General features: G+C 41.5%; 1 protein-coding gene across 1 annotated transcript in view; it reads left to right on the forward strand.

Moving 5' to 3' along the window:
• Positions 1-12054: 12054 nt before the first annotated feature.
• Positions 12055-19705, forward strand: part of NMT2 (N-myristoyltransferase 2) — a 41486-nt gene continuing 33835 nt past the window's right edge. Inside the window, exons 1-3 of the mRNA XM_008591580.1 lie at positions 12055-12185; positions 12569-12611; positions 16404-16548. Of these exons, the coding sequence (XP_008589802.1) occupies positions 16419-16548 (130 nt within the window). The 5' untranslated portion in view covers positions 12055-12185; positions 12569-12611; positions 16404-16418. The remainder of the gene's footprint in view (positions 12186-12568; positions 12612-16403; positions 16549-19705) is intronic.

A 19705-nucleotide genomic window follows, 5' to 3' on the forward strand; every position in this document is an offset into this window, starting at 1 on the left:
TAGTACAGTGCCCAACATATGATAAGTGCTCTAAGGTGTTGCCTGCTGTGATAATGATGATAGTGGTAGTGGTCATGGTGATAGTGGTGATACTGATGATAATGGTGATGGTGGTGGTGGTGGTGATGATGGTGATGATGACGGCAATGCCAGATTATTCTCCAGAGTGTTTGTTCAATTTTATATTTTATGAGTGGTATGTGAGTGTTCTTTTTCCTCACATTTTTTTGATATTATTAGACTTAAAATGCTTGCCAAATCAATGTATAAAATTGAGCATCTTTTCATCAATTTATGGGCTGTTAGGGCTTCCTCATTTGTGAACCCTCATTGATATCCTCAGCCCATTCTTGTTTTGTTTTTTCCTTATTAATTTTTTAAATTTCTCATTCATCCAGAAAATATTTATTGAGGGCCGTTTGTATGTCAGACACTGTTTTAGGTGCTAGGAATACAATGGAGAACCCTGTTTTATGGATCTTATATTTCATATATAATACAATTTTAGCTAGTTGTAGGTCATATGAAGTAAAGCAAAGCAATCATAATAATAGCTGACATTTACTGAGTGATTTCTATGTGCCAGCATAGAATATGTGGCTATATAGAATAGCTATATATACTAAATTCTTATATGTATTAACTCATTTTATCCTCGCCATTCTAATACTATTCATTAAAAATCTCATCCTTTTACAACTATGGAAACTGAGGCACAGAAAGGTTAAGTAATATACTCAGAGTCACACAGCTGAGAGGTCATGGAGCCAGAATTCAAACCCAGGTGGTGAAACTCTAACTAAAGCCAGAAGTTCTGGCCAGGATATTATGTTGCCTCTCTATACTATTCTGGAGGGAAAAGAGCTTTTTATATATTCTGGCTATTAATACTTTATTGTACATATCATAAATATCTTGACTCATTCTGTAGTTTTAAAATTTTGTTTATATTTGCTTTGCCATGAAATGTTTAACTTTGATGTAGTCAAAATTATCACCTTGTATCTTATGATTTGCACTCCAGCATCCTTGTTTAAGAAATTCTTTCCTTCACTGACATTTCAAAGTTATTGTCTTATTCTTTCAGTTATTTATTCAACACATATTACTTAGCATCTGCTATATGCCCGACACTGTTCTAGGCACTGGACAGATGCAAATGAAAGGGACAGAAATCAATGCCTTCAGTTTTAAGGGTTCTTCCCCCCAACTTTAGGTCTTTCACTTATTTGGAATTCATTTCTGTATATTGTAGGAAGTAGAACTAATTTTATTTTTCTCCACATAGGAAGTCAGATTTTCTGATGCTATTTATTAAAAAGTTCGTTTTGTCACTACTGACTTATGATGTAATTTTTATCATAGATCATGTCCCTATATATCATGAGTTGTTACTAGCATATGTTTTATTTCATTGATCTGTTTACTTATTCTTGAGTTCTGCTGTGTTCTAATAATGTTGTAGTTGCAAAGGTATTGTGATTATTACAGACAGTTTACAAAATGCATGAAAATACAAAGAAGAAGATTACAATTACCTAGAATCCCACCCATTTTCTATACAGGAAATTGGAAATCAAGAGGGAAAATATTTGTAAAATAATTAGAATTTGAAACTACTAGTTTCTTCTATTTCACAGTGGGGAGGAGCTGAGTGATCTTTCTGGTGGTATCTTATAAAATCTAAAATTGTTTTTTATCTTTGGAATTCATGTAATATAAATTGAGCTCCTTTGATGTTGCTCTTAAGATTAATGTATTAGTTGTGATAGGCTGAGGTGCTGTAATAAATAGACCCTAACATGTGATTGCTCCACACAATGGAAGTTTCCTTCTTATTCATGGAACAGTGCAGGGCAGGTATTCAGATGGATGGGAAGGGGGCTGTCCTTCACTGTCATTCGGGGAGTAGGCTTCTCCATCTGTGGCTTTGACATCTTCTGGTTTCTCATCCCACGTCTGCATCCAGTCAGCACAGGGGAAAGGAAGAGCATGGAGAAGCCCACCCAGGATGGTTTCTGGGCCAGCAGGAAGCAGCAAACCTCACTTCCACTCACCTTCCATTGGCTGGAACTCAGTCAATGGCCAGACCTAACTGCAAAGGAGCTGGGAAGTGTGGTCTAGCTATGGACCTGGGGAGAAGGAGAGGATGGATTTTTGTGGACTTTCTCCTAGACCAACTGTAAAATGTTTACATGGGTCTATTACATTGGCTATTCCGTTAACTCCTGTCTGTAGATTCCATGAATACTTCTTGGAAGAGATTTGCTGTATGTGATTATTAAACGTTTGACATTTCAGTGGCTGAGAAGGAGTTTATTGGTTTCCACTTGAGAATATGCCAGATTCTCTCTAGACACAGACTATCTGTATTTTCTGAGTTAGCAAAATTGAGAGCCATTTCTTTGTGGATCTTTCATATAAAATCTTGGGGAAGAAGGAAATGGAACTTCTATTCTTAAAGATCTAGGAATCTTTATAAAAGGGTGACATGATTTCCATGGCTAGATTTCTGTGACTCAGTAACCAACCTCACGCACTGAGAATCTGAATTTTTTTTCTTCATTGAATTTCCAAGAAGAGTCTTATCTTGAGCCCAGATTTTCCTTCATTATCCTGAAGGCTGCTCAACATATCTTCCACCCAGGTGCTGTGACATCTTTTTCTGTCACATGCCTCCCTTCAGAGTCCCTGGATTTCTTCAGGAAGCAGACCCCAGCTCGGGATTTCCAAGAAGAGTCTTATCTTGAGCCCAGATTTTCCTTCATTATCCTGAAGGCTGCTCAACATATCTTCCACCCAGGTGCTGTGACATCTCTTTCTGTCACATGCCTCCCTTCAGAGTCCCTGGATTTCTTCAGGAAGCAGACCCCAGCTCGGCAGCCATTGCCAACTCTTGGTCTGATCAGACCTCAACATCATCCTGCCATCCCCAAGAACAAGATTTTCACCTGCTAATTTTGTAACAGTTTTATTGAGATATAATTCACATACATACAATTCACCCATTTAAAGTGTATAATTCACTGGCTTTTAGTATATTCACAGAGTTGTCACCACAACCAATCTCAAAGCATTTTCATCACCCCCTATCCTGCATTCCTTAACCACTAATCCCCTGAAACCCTCCATCTTCCCAGCTCGTGACAACCACTAATCTACTTTTTGTTTCTATGGATTTGCCTGTTTGGACATTTTATGTAAATGGAATCATACAATATGTGGTCCTTTGTGACTGGTTTCTTTCACTTAGCAAATGTTTTCAGTGTTCATCCATGTCGTAGTATGTATCAGCCCTGTTGCTTTTCCTCCCACGAATTTGTCACCCCTTTTCCCCTGGGTGATGGAGCTGCCAAAGATTTCTCAAAGCCCATCTCTTTTGAGCAGTGAGAAGCCCCAGAAAGGAGTTAATATCCCAGAACTTCCTCAAGCATGAGGCATTTCTTCCATTTGGGAAATTAACCACCAATTGGGGTTCTCTTCCTGCATTTATTCTCCAGACCAAGAAGTTACAGGAAGAGACATAAGTACAGTTTAACAAGTTTTACAATAGAAGCTGGTAACATTCAGTAAAAACAAGTCAGATGACATTCTGTTAGGCGATTAAGTGATCCACTAACAAAGGCTTGATTTAGCAAACATTCCTTTTCCCTGTAACAGCTTTTCAGTAACTTTACATATCAATTAATAAGTTGTTTGTCTTTGAGCCAGCAACCTTGCTGTGTTACAATTCTTATCTTGCAACAGGGACTCAATAGCCTGGGGGAAAATTCCTGTCCTTTGCAAGGTCAATATTTGAAACTGCAAGGCTTTGGAAAACCAGGCCCTGTGAGGTACATTTGCTTTATAGTATATTCCACACAGCCCTTCATTTTTTATTGCTTAATAATATTCCATTGTATAGATATACTACATTTTCTTTATCCATTCATCAGTTGATGGACATTTGGGTTGTTTGTAGTTTTTGGCTATTATGAATGCTGCTGCTGTGAACGTTCACATACAAGTTTCCGTGTGACATATGGTTCATTTCTGTTTGGTTATATACCTAGGAGTGTAGTTCCTGAGTGGTATAGGAAATCTGTGTTTAGTGTTTTGAGGAACTGCCAGGACTGTTCTCCTAAGTGGCTGCACCGTTTTATATTCCCAACTGCAATGTACGAGGGTTTCAATTTCTTTACATCCTGGCCAACACTTATTATCTTTTTGATTATGGTTACCCTAGTAGTGTGAGATGGTATACCCCGTCAGCTCTTATTCCTAAATTCCAGTTCCCTTAAGTCTTCGGGGAGATGGAAAAGTAGCTCTTCCTCATTCAAGAGTTGAGAAGTTTGGAAGTTTGGAGGAAGGGATGACTAATTTAGTGCCAATTTCTATAGCTCCCTGTCAATTTATTTTTAAAATTCAGATGAGAGAGGAAGGAGGGAAAAAAAAAAAACGCAAAAAACAAACCCTTGGTGAACTAGAATTAACAAAAATGATTACAGTTTCTCCATTATACCAAAAGAAGAAAGTATCATTTTAGCAATGCAGTTTTGGGGGGAAAAAGTTTGGGTGAGTAGTATCAATTATGTAATTAATGGAAAACTTTATTACAAGAGTATCCTATAAATTATAGAATAGGTGATGTGATATAAAATTGTTTAAGGAATTTTTGGTGAAATAGTTCAGTGTTTTTACTTTTTAATGTCACTATATCCACTCCAGTTTCCATGAGTTTAATTTATCTGCTTTACAGAAAATCCACACAGAACAAACATTTCTGGATTCTTCTTTGGTGGAAATCTTTTTCCAGTTGGATAGGCATCCTTTTCAAAGATCTATACTGGTCACAGCCTATCATTTTGTATCCCTCTGTAAGAAAGCTTTTTGAAAATTTGGAGATATTTTATTTTATTTTTAATTTTTATTGAATCAAAATTGATTATACATATTTTGGGGCTCAACATTGAGATATGTTGATCAAATCAATATTATTAGCATATGTATTGTTAGAAATCATAATTATTCTTGGGCCGGCCCGGTGGCGCACTGCTACAGTGCGCCGCTTGGGAGCGCGGCAGCACTCCTGCCGAGGGTTCGGATCCCACATACAGACCGGTTCCCGCTCACTGGCTGAGCGAGGTGCGGGCGCAGCACCGAGGGTTGCGATCCCATTGCCGGTCCCGGTCCGGTACGGGCGTGACACTGAGGGTTGCGATCCGTTGCCGGACACGAAAAAAGACAAAAAGGAAAAAAAAAAAAATTATTCTTTATGCCCCGTGTCCAATCCCTCCCCATCCCCCTTTCCCTCCACCACCTGCCTCTTATTACCCTACATTTCTTCTCTCCCTCTGAAAGAATAATGGTTACTCTGTTGATTTGCTGCCCAAATGATCTGTCCAATGCGGAGAGGCATGATCAGGTCCCCCAATACTATCATAGAGCAGATGCCTCTTTCATGGTGACTTCCTTTTGTCAATGCACTCCAGTGGCTGGCAGACCATCTGCATTGGTGGTTGTGGTGTCTAGCTGCCTTCACAGCAGCCATGATTATCATGGTGACTGTGGTGGGCCACCCACATGGAGGAGATGTTTTTGGCATGCTCCTTGGAGCTGGTGGTGTGCCTGGTTGTGGAGAGAGTCCGATCCCTGGCTCCATACCCTGGGTACCCAGGTGGGCCCCAAGGTGCTGGCACGGTGTGCCTGGTTGTGGGAGTGGGATCTGGTCCCCTCCTCCATGTCTTGGGTCCCTGGGCAGGCCCCAAGGAACTGGCATGGTGTGCCTGGTTGTGGGAGGAGGGTCCAGTCCCCTTCTCCATGCCCCAGGTACCTGGATGGGACCTAAGGTGCTGGTGTGGTGTGCCTGGTTGTGGAAGGGGAGTCTGGTCCCCTTCTCCGTGCCCCGGGTCCCTGAACGAGCCCTGAGGCACTGGAGCAGTGTGCATGGTTGTGGAAGGGGAGTCCAGTTCCCTTCTCCATGGCCTGGGTCCCTGGCCGGGCACTGGGGCACTGGTGTGGTGAGTCTAGTCGTGGGAGGGGGACCAGTCCCCTTCTCCATGCCCCAGTTACCTGGATGGGACCCGAGGTGCAGGCATGGTGTGCCTGGTTGTGGGAGGGGGGTCTTGTCTCCTTCTCAATGCCCTGGGTCCCTGGGCAGGCCTTGAGGCACTGGTGAGGTGTGCCTGGTTGTGGGAGGGGGGTCCGGTTGGAGATATTTTAAACTGGGTGTATTATATTGAAAAGTTGTGGGGTCCTGGGCTCCCGGTGGTTTCTAGAAAAGCCATAACCAGTAGCAGTTAAAGTAAGGGAAAGGAATAATTCCCTGGGTTGTGAAGCCAAGGGCAAGTCCTCAATAAGGTTAGTTACTACCACCCTCCCTCTGCCCCTAGCACAATGCCGAGCATGTAGGAGATGGTCAATAAGTACTTGGTAATAGGTTTTGATGGGCTTTACCATTGAGGGAGGGAGAATTGTAGCTTTCAGAGGTATTTCAGTGCTTGGCAGTGTGTGATTGGAGCCACTTCAACAGCTGGATTCATTCATTCATTCAGCAGTCATTTTTTATTAATATCTACTACTGTGAGGCATTAGATACCTTAGGATTGCAATTGTGAGTGGAGACATCTGTCCTTAAACTGACATTCCACTGGGAAAAGCAGAAACCACCACCGAGTTTACAGTGTGCTAATAAAGGGAAGGATGCTCACAATGAGCAGGATCCTTGAGTCAGGGGTACCTAATTCAAATTAAGGGAATTGCAAGAAGGTTTCTCAGAGCAGCAGATTCTTGGCCTGAATCTTGAATGACAAGAAATTAACCAGGAAATGAAGAAGCAGAGGGTGTCCTGGCAGAGGAAACAACATGCCTAAATGTGTAAAATAACAGTACAGTGATTTATTGAGTGGTTTCCTCAGTGCCAGCCAGGAGGCTACACTTACAGGCACTGTCTCTTTTAATTTTCTATAGGGCTCACATTTGTGTATTGTCTATTGCCTTAAGAATAATGTAAGCTCCATAGGACAGGGCTTTGCTTTTTTCATTGTTGTATGTTTATGTTCCAGTTGCTACCGCATATAACAAATGAGCAACCATTTTATTGTGTTCACAGATCCGGTGGGTTAGGTATTTGGAAAGGACACAGTTGGGGGGTGGGGGTTCTCACTTGGGGTCTCTCATGCAGTTGTAGTCCAATTTTGGCTGGGGCTATAGTCCAGGCTCCCCTGGACTCCACATCCAAGTGGCTCACTGACAGGGCTGGCTGTCGGCTGGGAGTTCAGCATCTTTCTCAACCACAGTGTCTGCATGTGGCCTCACCGGCATGGCGGGTCTAGTCAGACTTCAAGGGCATTCTAAGAGAACTAGGTGGAGGAAACTGCATGACCTTTTCTGACTTAGACCCTGAAGTCACATAGTTATGCTTTTGCTGTGAATTATTGGTTATAGGTGAGTCACCAGCACATTCATGTCCAAGGGAAGGGACCTAGATTCCACTTCTCAAGGGAGGATTCTTAAAAAATTTGCAGATGTGTTGAAAACCACCATAGTCCATTTTATGGCCAAAAATTATCCACATTCTCCTATATGCAGAATGCAGTTACCCTCCCTAAGACCTCCCCCAAATCTTAATCCTGTTAGGCCGTATGTATTAGGCTCAGGCTTGAAGTCTAGGCTTTCATGTTCTAAATCAAGTGTAGGTGGTGAGGACCCTCCTCAAAGTCACTTCCTCAAGTTGTTCCTCTCAGTCCGAATACCCGTGAACTGAATAGGTAAGTCACCTGCTCTCGACATACCCATCATGGAATAGAAAGGTTCAGGATAGCCACTGCAGATACTTCCATTCAAAGAACAGAGAGCACGCCACAGTCAGTGGTCCACAGCACCTCTGAAATCCAACCTGCACCATGCTGCCAGTTCTTTGATGAGAGCTCAGTCCCACTCTTTGGGAGTTGTGCTCCCTGGCTCTGGCATCTGTCTTTTGGGCTCTTGGTTCTGCCCTGTAAGTCATTCTTCCAAAAGGAAACTGACTTTGCAAACAGAGTAATCTTGTCAGTCTGGCTCCTGCCTATAAAAGGTGGAGGGTCCAAAGGCTTTTATTTCATTTTGTTCTGCTCTGTCACTTTCAAGCTAATATAATTCCTTTAAAAATGTAATGGGCTTCCTGTGTTTCCATTTATAATCACGCCATTAGACAAAAGCCATGCCAACAAATCTTGGAGATAAGCTTTTCTCTTTCTTGGACTCCCCATGAGGTGGCTGTGGAACTGTGCCCTTAAGATTCTTAGGAGCTGTATTATTTAAAGGGAGGACATACAAGGCACATTCTTCAGACACTGAGAGGCCTATTGTCTGGTTGAAATGGTCTATCAAATCTTCCTGAGGCCTTAACAAATGGTCTGAAAGCTCCACCCTGCATTTGATTTTTTTGTTCTGAGGCCACTTCTTAATATTCAAATCACTGGCCTTCTGGAGATGCTGGGGATGAGAAACAGTTTTGTTTTTTTTTTTCTTTCCATGACCGGTAAGGGGATCGCAACCCTTGGCTTGGTGTTGCCTGCACTGCGCTCAGCCAGTGAGCGCACCAGCCATCCCTATATAGGATCCAAACACGCGGCCTCGGCGCCCCAAGCGCCACTGCGCTCCCAGCGCCGCACTCTCCTGAGTGAGCCATGGAGTCAGCCCAGAAACAGTTTTATTTTTGAATCTAGCAAGTATTAGCTGGCTTTATATTTTCTCCAAATTCTACTCAACACCTGAATAGTCATTCTTTAATTACTAGATCTCTCTTCTCTCTCATTTTATTACAGACAGCTAGAAGCAGCCAGCATTTTCAACACTTTGCCAGAAATCTTTAGTTAGATCATCCAGTTCACTGGGTACATTTTCTATTTTCCACATTGTCACTGGCGACAGTTTTGTAACTGTTGCTCTTCTACATAACAAAGGTATCCTTTCCTTGGTCTTCCAATAGCATTTGCTTTTTTTCCTTCTCTCTGACAGCCTCCTCAAGGTTCTAGGCCTCTCTAACAATCTCCTCCGTGTCTTTCCAGTCCTACCTGCCCCCTGGTTGTAAAGCCAGTGCCACCTATTTTAGGTTTCTGTTGATCACAGCAGCCCTCCACTTTTAGATACCAAATTTCCGTTCCAGTGTTCATCGCTGCATAGCAAACCATCATAAACTGGGTGACATAAAACGACAGCCACTTGATCGTGCTTATGGATCCTGTGGGTGAGGAAGTTGGCAAAGGCAGTTTCTCACTTGGGTTCCCTCACACGGTTGCAGTTGGGTGTTGCCTGGGCTGGAGTCACCTGCCGACTTGGCTGAGCTGATCTTCAAGATGGCTCGCTCCCATGGCTGGCAGTTGACGCCACTGCCAGCTCAGCTGCACTGTCTGCGGGACTGTCCACCAACCTGGTGGCCTCAGGGCAGCCAGACTTCTTACATGGCTCCTAGCTTCCCCCAGAGTGAGCGTCCCAAGGGAACGATATGGAAACCACATGGTTTCTTGTGACCTAGCCTCGGAACTCACATGGTTTTGCTTTGGTTTCATTAAGAGCAAGTCACGAGCCTACCCAGATCCAAAGGGAGGGGACTAGATTGCCTCTCTATGAAAAAAGTGTCAAAGAATTTTTGCACTTTTTAAAACTGCTTGCACCCGGAGCAGTGTCTGGCAAAAGGTGGACCTCACTATACAATTGTCTAATGAATGAATGAGAATCCAGTAAGTAGCCCTGTCAGCCTCTCTTGTTGTCTGCTTGTTAGTCTTTGGACAATACAGTTTGACCCCTGTATTAACAGGTTATGTTATAATGGGGCTTTCCTGTATTTATAATGTAAGGGCATGGTAGATCACATTGTACACATTTTACTCCAAATGGGTTAGAAAGCTAACAATTTTTTTTTCAAAAGCCATTAAAATAATAGATAAAAATACAGAAGGATGTTTATGTAATTTTGGAATAGGAAAGGCCTTTGTAAGCAAGATTTAAAAACCAAGCAGCCACAAGGGAAAAATTTTAAATATTAGACCATATAAAAAATTTAAATGTCTGTACAGGAAAAGATACCATAAATAAAGCTGAAAGTTAAAAAATAAACTGGGTAAAGTATTTGCAGTCTAAATAACAGACAACAAACTAGGCAATGTAATATAGGAATAAAGTAGTATCCCTCCCCCAGGGCTGTCGGGAGGATTAAATGAAATTAAGTGTCCAAAGGATATACTTAATTAATGATAGATGCTATCCATGCTTTTATAAAGAACACCTACAGATTAAGTTTTTTATAAAAAGATGGCTAATTAGGAAAGGGATATAAATGGACAATTCATGGAAAAATATAAGTGGCCAATAAACATATGAAAGCAAGTGCTGCCTCACTCCTGATTAAATAAATGCAGATTAAGTCTACCATGAAAAATTTTTTCCATCTGTAAGACTATCAAGGATGACGAAGAATGATAACCGTGTCAGTGCTGGCAAAGATGGAGGGACAATGATGCTCTGATTTCCCGTTGGTGGAGTAGAAATTGTACGGTATTTAGGAAAGCAGTCTTGCTTATTTATTAAAACTAAAACTGTACATGCCCTTTGACATGGCAGTTTCCACCTTCAGACATACTAGTCTCAATGCATAAAGAAGTAAATACCATAATATTTTTTGGAAACCAGGTTTTCAGTATAGGAATGGTTAAATAAAATGTGATCTGTTTATGCAATGGTAAGCTATCCAGCTGCTAAAAAAAAAAAGGAGGTATATCCTGACATGGAAAGAACTCCAAAATAGATTGTTAAGTGGAAGGGGGAAAAAAGCAAGTTTCAAAACGGTACGTTTAAGATTCAATTTTTGTTTAAAAATTATTCATAGTGGAAATGAGGGAATGCATAAAGAAGTAAATACCATAATATTTTTTGGAAACCAGGTTTTCAGCATAGGAATGGTTAAATAAAATGTGATCTATTTATGCAATGGTAAGCTATCCAGCTGCTAAAAAAAAAGAGGAGGTATATCCTGACATGGAAAGAACTCCAAAATAGATTGTTAAGTGGAAGGGGGAAAAAAGCAAATTTCAAAACGGTACGTTTAAGATTCAATTTTTGTTTAAAAATTATTCATAGTGGAAATGAGGACTTAGAGAAGAAAGACAAATTTGGAAGTATGTATACAGAAAAACTGTTGGTTGCCTTTGAGGGACAAGGTTATAAGTCTGTTAATATATATTAATGACACTTGAGTCTTGCATGACGGATACATATGTGATGATTAGGTAAAGATCCAAGAAAGGAAATGGATAGAGACAGATAGAGCTGATTGATTTAGAACAACAGACAGGAAACAATTGTTTCCATTACTTTCCCTATATTGAGCAATAATGCAAATCTCTGACTCTAAATTTTAATGTAAATCAAATTTTAATACAAATTAAAATCCCTTCTGGGAAATTTGTGGTTGAGTAGACCCAAATAAATGGAAAATTTAAATCTTTGTATGTCTTTTTTATTTTCCTTTAGTCTTTCAGAGGACAATGGCCATAAGATAAAGGTTCTTAATGGAAATGTTTCACCAGTTAATGTTTGTTTTTCCTTAGAGGTTTTTAATTGTTAGCCCCACCAGTAAAAATCTCTATTAAGGAAAAATTTCCTCCTCGGCAGAAAAGCAGTTTCTTTAGTTCTGTTGCTTCAAGATTAGTGGTTTATTGTACCCAAGAGATGTATATAATGGGATATTTTACACTATGTATCTCTCCCTTAACAGACTACTAAAAAGTAGATTAGTAGAGTGATAAACCGTGAAAGCTGTTTGACTTCAGTTATAACATGTGCTTTATATTTACAGTTCGCCTGCGTCAGTGACATCTAAGCACCTGCAGTGTGAGTGTGGACTAATATTTTCCTGCAATGTTTGTTAACTTCTTAATCTAAGTACCTTTCATTTCCCACTTACATCCGAACGTAGTTATTTCCTACTGTGTATAAACGTGTGTTTTCTAACTAATCAATTTTATGCAACTCAATTTTACATAAGGAATTTTTTTTGTGGTTTGTTTTACCCTCTTTGCATTTCCTACAGAAGTCCTGGAGGGGATTTGGGAGCCAAAAAGAAAAAGAAGAAACAGAAGAGAAAAAAGGAGAAACCAAATTCTGGAGGCACCAAGTCCGACTCGGCATCGGATTCCCAGGAGATTAAAACTCAGCAGCCTTCAAAAGTGAGAGGCCTGTTTTATTTTCACCTCTGTGGTTTTTTATGCATATGAGAGTGGGCTCACGCAGCTCAGTGCCTGTTGGATCAGATGTGTAGTTAGGGTTTTGCTGTGACTGTGTGTTGAATGGCATTAGTAACTGGAGGGTACTTACAGACTCCCTAAAACTGACTTTGGCACCCAAGTAACTAAGAGGTACATATTGTGCTGTCATATGCCTGTATTCTCCCCTTTCTCAGTGAATTCGTATTTAGATTGTAGTTGTGGAAGAAAGTCGCAGTGTGAGCTTGTTAGGTTTTTTTGAAGTTACACTTAATATTTGATTACTTTTAGTTCAGAAGATATTCACATTTTAATTTCTCTGGGTGTCTGTCTAATTACCTGAATAGCACAACACCATCTGGCAGCAGATTTCTGCGGGAGCAGCCATGGGTAAGTCTCACGTTGACTTTGAATCAGACCAGTCTTCAGTGGCCATCCTTCATTCTATTGCCAAAGGTGGGAAATATCTCCTAACGTTCTCCCTGAAGAAATGCCTGTTTTAGACCACATCAGAAGTAGTCTGGCTGGGCCCCATGTTGGCAGATGGCCAGCCAAGCAGAGGGTCGGTTGTTCTGTGTGGGTGACCAGTGGTACAGATGGCAGCTACCCCGTCTGTGGCACCAACCCCAGTCACCCTAGCTGAGAACATAGCCCTCGTGTGCTGGGCACGCCCAGAAGCACAGAGCCCTCTTGATGCAAGAAACTCACAGCAAACAGGGGTAGAGTTGGAAGTATCAAAAAGTGAGATGATTTTGATGATTGTATCTCCAAGTAAGTTATGGTGATAGTCTGGGGTGTCATGAAAATGGCTCAGGAGGTGGTGTGGGAGACCTGGAGCTTGGCCCTTGCTCCACTGCTCAGGAGCCGTGTGACTTTGCCCACCACACTGCACCTCATTCAGCCCTCTCCTTATCTGTAAAACGGGGAGACACCTTCTCCCCAACTCACAGGGCTGTATGAGGTTAAAATGATATTTTTATTAAAGAGATTTTGTATTATAAAACACTGTCTATATGACAGTTTACCACCACTATGCAAGTTTTGTGGGTTCACTTTTTTTTTTCCTTGTACAAAGTTTATATTCTGTCCCACGAAGTGAGTCTTGCAGGGAGTTTTGTCGTTGTTGCCTGTTTTATGCAAAAGGACCAGGAATCACTGAGCAGGAAAATTACCTGCCCCCATTTTTCCCTGACTGGCTTGGTGAGGTGAGAAGAGAACGGAGTCTCCCTCCCTAGCTTTTCAGCTGGGTTCTCAGGTAATAAATATTCTATCCACTAGACATAACAGCCGAGCTGACTCATAGGAGGAGACCACCATGAGCTTGCAAACTATTTTTCCCATTTCTAAATGTTGCGTCATTGGATGAGTGCGGTGTCGCTTATACGCAGTGTGGACATCTCCCTTTGCTGCTACCATCACCATCGGCTTCTGCCCGTCCCCTCTGCCCCTAGTGGTTCCGAGCCCTTCCCTCACCTCTGGTCACTTACAGGAAACTAGAACCAACCAAGGCAGGAGGAACTGCTAACATTCACTGTATGGTGGGGAATTTCTTTTCTTTTCTTTGTCTAATTAGGAGCAAGTCAACAGTGTTTTAATGTGGGCTTTTCTCCATTGCATTTTTAAAAACTGGGGTTCTTTTCCCTTATTAGATCTAGATAATACCATAAATTACAGTGGACTGAGTTTAGAGAATATTCTGGTCTGTACTCAAGAATCAAAATAAAAATGATATTTGTCTGGATTTTTATAGACTTCTTAGTGGTAGAGGACTTGGGCATTTTTTCCAGAGTTCTAAATTTGGAAAATAATGGGTGAAGTGTATAGTTGATGTTTAGTATTTAGTTTAAAGGAGCAAACGTGAGAGAAAAGTGGAATACCTGCCTCTGACACAGGAATATAATGGGGGGTAGTTAGTGTGGGGCTGATAAATGTTCTCACTTTTCCTGATAATAATTCACTTCTCCCCAGGTGGTTGCTAGGGAAGGTGAATGGATCGGTTTGAGGATTTATCCTAGCTGAGTTTTCCTCACTTCTTTGTCACTGTGGATTTGAAAAACTGTGCTTACTCGAATCCACTTTCATAAAGCATTTCAATCGAGAACACTGAGATATCAGTATTTCACAAATGGTCATTTGATGTAGAGAATGCTGGCCAGCCTGGTGAGGCTAATTAGGTAAGGTACAAGCCACTCCAAGGTCCTCTTTAGGGAGTTGGGACATCACTGGCTCCATTGGGACAAAGACGCTGATTCATGACACTTGCAAAATGAGTTTGATACATTAGTATTAGAAGATGTAACTCAAATATCAGGAAAGAAAAATTATAGCAAATTTGGTATAGATGCCATAGATATATTTTTATAAGACTGGGTTCTACTTTGCGTTTTTAAGCTACCTTATGCACGTTCAAGCGTTATTCCTTGAGATATGCTGTGAACTCAGTTCCTATTTAAGTTGTAGGTCTTCTAGTAGATTGTGTTGTTGGCGGTTCAAATGGATGTAAATTTCATTTTGCTAGAAATCAATTTCTTTTAATGTTGGAGGCTCAGAAGAGACCTAAGAAAAAGAAATAATCCAAAAATATAAAAACTTAGAACAGCAGAAGTATTTTGTAAAATTTGTATGTCATTAAGATATGATCCTTATGATTTTGATCTCAAAGATAAGATAAACAGCTTACAAAAATTGTGGCAATCCTGGGTTATGCCATTAGACATCTAAGTGGAGATACTAAACCTTTAAACTACCTCCAGTGAGACTTCAGGACTTTGTTTCGTTAAATCATTTTAGTGTCAAGAACCCTAAGGAAACCCAGCAAGTAAAGCAACCACAGGACAGTCTATATTAAATAAACCCTGCTCTGTACTGTGTTACACACATAGCGTCCCAGGTTAAAATTATTTGCTCCAGACCACAGATTGCAGATTCAAGGCCGAGCAGACAGTCTATATTAAATAAACCCTGCTCTGTACTGTGTTACACACGTAGCGTCCCAGGTTAAAATTATTTGCTCCAGACCACAGATTGCAGATTCAAGGCCGAGCAGAAGTCCAAAGTTGCTGTTTATAAAACACTGAGAGGCGATTGTATTTTATTAGTTGTCCATGGTGTGTTGACGTCCTCCTACAGAAAAACCCCAGGGCTCTGAGATTTCTTCTAATTTCTGAAGTACAGCAAAGACTATTCTTTGTATAGCATCAAAAGTCTAAACTTCTCAGTTATTTTGCGTACTGAAGAAAGTCACTGATTTCCATAGTCAGTCCCATTATGTGCTCTCATGTCAAGTATAGTTTCATGTTCCATGCATTACTATGTTATTTTAAGAATTAAAAAAAAAAAAAAAAGAGTGTGGGAATCTTTAGGAGATAACAGAATATTAGCCTTGAGAAAGGAAATGTAGAATTTAAAGGTATTGTCCCTTTTATAGTCTTGAAAACATCTTTTACCTAAAAAGGAGGCTAGTTTTCAACACTTGGGTTGGGGAGATGGTTGCTGAGGGTCTGGATTTACAGAGGAAGCTGCTCGTCCTTCTGGTCGGAGGGTTTATCTCTAAAGAAGCACGAGGGCTGGGAGAAGGGCAGTGTGGAGTCCAGGAGGAAGGGGCCTGGGTAGAGTTTCCTTCCTTGATCATTTCCTTCCCAGCTCAGCACTAAGTTCAGATTTCTTTGGTTCATTCTTTCGTTGTTTTAATGAACTGAAATTTCCCTTGTCTGCCTAGTTCCCTTTCTAGAAGTTATTTCCTTTGTGCCCCCGCCCCCCCCTCCCCCCATTGCTACTGCAAAGCATTAATCCTGACAGTGCAACCAAGGCTGGTGGCTGCCTGGCTGCTGTATGACAGTAATGCATGCATTGCATGTCACTCTTTTTGGCTTCTCCTTCCAGGGGAGTCATGGGAGCACCATTGGCAGATGGGTAGGAAACTGAAGTAAAGGGAGATTTGATCTACTTTAGATTTCCCAAACTGCTAAAGCCCCATTGAAACTGTAGAACTGTTGGTATCTTTAACAGAGTGTTTGCTTATAGTTTAATTTAACATTCTTGAGCCATGGCCTTGACCAGGTTTGGAGGATTGTTAGTTTTAGGTATTGCAGTCTCCCAGGCAGACACATGTGCATTTGCCCCAAGTTTAAGAGCAGTGGCAGCTTCCTCACCTCTTGTGTCTCTGTGCCTTTGCTGTCGTAGAATCCCACCATCCCAATGCAGAAGTTGCAGGACATCCAGAGAGCAATGGAGCTGTTATCTGCGTGCCAGGGCCCGGCCAGGAACATTGATGAGGCTGCAAAACACAGATACCAGTTTTGGGATACACAGCCAGTACCCAAACTAAGTAAGCTCTCTGCTTTTATTTATTTATTTTCCCCCAAAACAAAGATGGATTAAGGCTTTACTTACATCACTTGTGTCATACCACAGATTTAAAATTTACACAAAAGTAATATTTTTCTTCTTAAAATATAAATATCAGGTAGTGTCATTGGACTTCAGTAACAACGATTTTAGTCTAATTCCTCCCAATCCCTATAAAAATATCCAGTTTTCCCATACTCAAAACATTCGAGTATTAAATATATATAAAAGAGGGATTCACCCTTATTTTTTGTTTCTGAGCTTCATGGAGTTTTTTCCTATACATAAATTTTAGCAGTTTTACTCCTGAGTTAATCCAAAAGACTATTTGCCCTTTTATATTTCACTGAAATGGAAAGTTTTGTATTATTCAACAAAAGGATCCTGAACACTCACCAGTGATGTTAATTAATCTCAATAAAATATCACCAATGACATTCATTAGTATCAACTCAGTAACATCCCGGCACCATCAGGGAACCGGGCACCTCACGGAGGCCTTCAGAAGGGCGTTGATTCAAGTAAGAAATTATCACGAGGCCATGTCCCTGGGTATGGTGCCTGGTCCATCACATTTCACTTAAGACTTTTACCATTTAGGTTGCCATAAATGTAATTTAATTGTTCCTCTTTCACATTATGCAAAGAAGATGTTAGAAATGCCATAAAAATGCTCAAAGATGTATTACAACCTAAATCTGCCGTATTGTCTTATGTGTATATGGAGATAGTTTATCATATAATTATTTCTATTTTTTTCTTTATTGATTGTTCAGGTTCCAGAATTTGAATCATATATAAAGGGTTAATTGCCATCCAAAACTCTTAATCGGCAAGCTGTGTACAAATAATCTGTTTTGTGAACTATAAGTGAGGGAACGGTCCTTTTCTGTGCCTTCAAATATTGTTTCTCAAACATTTTTAAAGCTAACCATCTTCTCCCACCCATGCCCACCCCAAACAGCTTTAAAAAAATGAGATTCTGAGCATGAAAGAAGAAAGAAAGATCTCAGCTTGCCTTTTTCCTTTAAGGCTCTAGAAATGTATTTGGTAATGGAGGAAGACTCTAGAATGAATTTACAGGATTCTAAATGCCACTGAAGTAAGTGACCGTTAGCTAAAGGGATCTAGATGTACTGATCTAAATGACTGGGGGTAGCCAAATGCTGCTTGGTGAGCTGCTGGTCCACCCTGTGGAGGAGAAAGCCACTTCCAGCTGGCACCTAACCCCAGGGCACCTCTATGGGAAGAGAGCACAGGTGCTCCCCACGTGTTCTGAGTCCTTGCATGATTCTTCAGTTCCTAGAACTCTTGGAGCATGAAGCCAGGTTGGTGAGGGAAGAGCGAGCCTAGGTCAGGGAGAACATTTGAAGTCAGGGAGACCCTGCCTCTCCATTTCTGTCCAGCCAGAGCACGTCCCAGTTCAGTTCAGACACACCTAAGCTGTTGGGAGCTGCATACCTGAGTTCGTCCTGGGGAAATTGTATGAGAGCCAAGCCATAAGCAGTGGTCACCAGGGACTCTGTTAGGAGTGACTGGGAATTTGGCCATTTGGGCTGACTTGGGGGAGCCCAAGGTATTCCTATGGAGATGAGCTGGTAAAGTGGAGATAAGAGTAACCAAGTTAGAGATTAGACCAAAGAGGAAGAGAAACCATATGGGGGTTCTTCAAAAAACTCAAAATAGAACTACCATATGACCCAGTAATCCTCTTCTGGGTATATTTCCAAAGGAGCTCAAATCAGGATGTCAGAGGGTACCTGCACTCCGTGTTCATCACAGCACTATTCATAGTAGTCAAAATACGGAAACAACCCAAGTGTCCATCAAAGGATGAATGGATAAAGAAAATGTGGTATATATAAACAATGGAATACTATTCAGCCTTAAAAAGGGGGGAAATCTTGTCATTTGCAACAACATGGATGAACCTGGAGGACATTATGCTACGTGAAATAGTCAGGCACAGAAAGACAAATACTGCATGGTCTCACATATACGTGGCATCTGATAAAGTTGAACTCATAGAAGTAGAGAGTAGAGCAATGGTTACCAGAGGCTGGGGGGTGCTGGGGAAGGAAAGAAAAGGGAGTTTCTGATCAAAGAGTACAAAGTTTCAGATAGACAAGAGGAATCGGTTTGAAGACCTATTGTATAGCAGGTGACTATAGTCAATAATGATATGTATTTCAAAATAACTAAGAGTAAATTGGAGATGTCTCACCGTAAAAAATGACAGGTAAGCAAGGTGATGGATATGTTAATTTGTTTGATTTAATCATACCACATTATATTCTTATATCAAAACATCACATCGTACTCCCTAAATGTATACAATTATGATTTTTTTTTCCGACCAGTAAGGGGATCACAACCCTCAGCACCACGCTCAGCCAGTGAGTGTACCGGCCATCCCCATATAGGATCCGAACCCATGGCCTCGGCGCTACCAGCGCTGCACTCTCCTAGTGAGCCATGGGGCTGGCCCATGATTTGTTAATTAACAAAGAAAGAACTCCCCAGGAGTCGGTACAAGCCCTGTGGCTTCTACCTGTGGGATGTTCTGTGATGAGTAAAACCCCATTGAGAGTTCTTCATTCCGCAGATGTTGGTTGAGTGCCTGTTAGTAAATGCCAAGCACCGTGTAGGGTATATATGGATGGAGAGACACAGTAGTGGAAAAGTAGGACAAATGGTGGCCAGGCAGGGACATGGAGGGAGACAGTAGGTAGGAAAACCTTTTGTTAGGGAAGATGCTGTGTGAAAGCAATGTGTAAGCTTCTGTGAGAAATTCCAAGGAACCAGCCATGTGATGACCAGAGGACAGAGCCCCAAGCAGAGAGAAGACACCAGAGAGGCCCTGGGCTGAGGCAGTCCAGAGGGAGGGCGTGAGGAGGGTGTGAGCAGGAGGCAGTGGCCACTGGGAAGGGCCTCAGTTTATTCCCACCATGCTGGGAACCTCTCAGAGAATGAATGGGAAGAAGGCATCTAGGTGGAAATCGCTCAAGTCTGTGACAGCGTGAACTACACAGCCAGTAGGACGGATGAAGAGAAGTAACCAGTCTCAAAATTAATTTTAAATTTTGTTGGGAGGGGTCAGAGGTCACTGCAGCCACCCCCCCCACCCCCCCACCCCC

Source organism: Galeopterus variegatus, unplaced genomic scaffold (genome assembly GCF_000696425.1).
Source record: "Galeopterus variegatus unplaced genomic scaffold, G_variegatus-3.0.2 Scaffold7056, whole genome shotgun sequence".
NCBI classification, from domain to species: domain Eukaryota; kingdom Metazoa; phylum Chordata; class Mammalia; order Dermoptera; family Cynocephalidae; genus Galeopterus; species Galeopterus variegatus.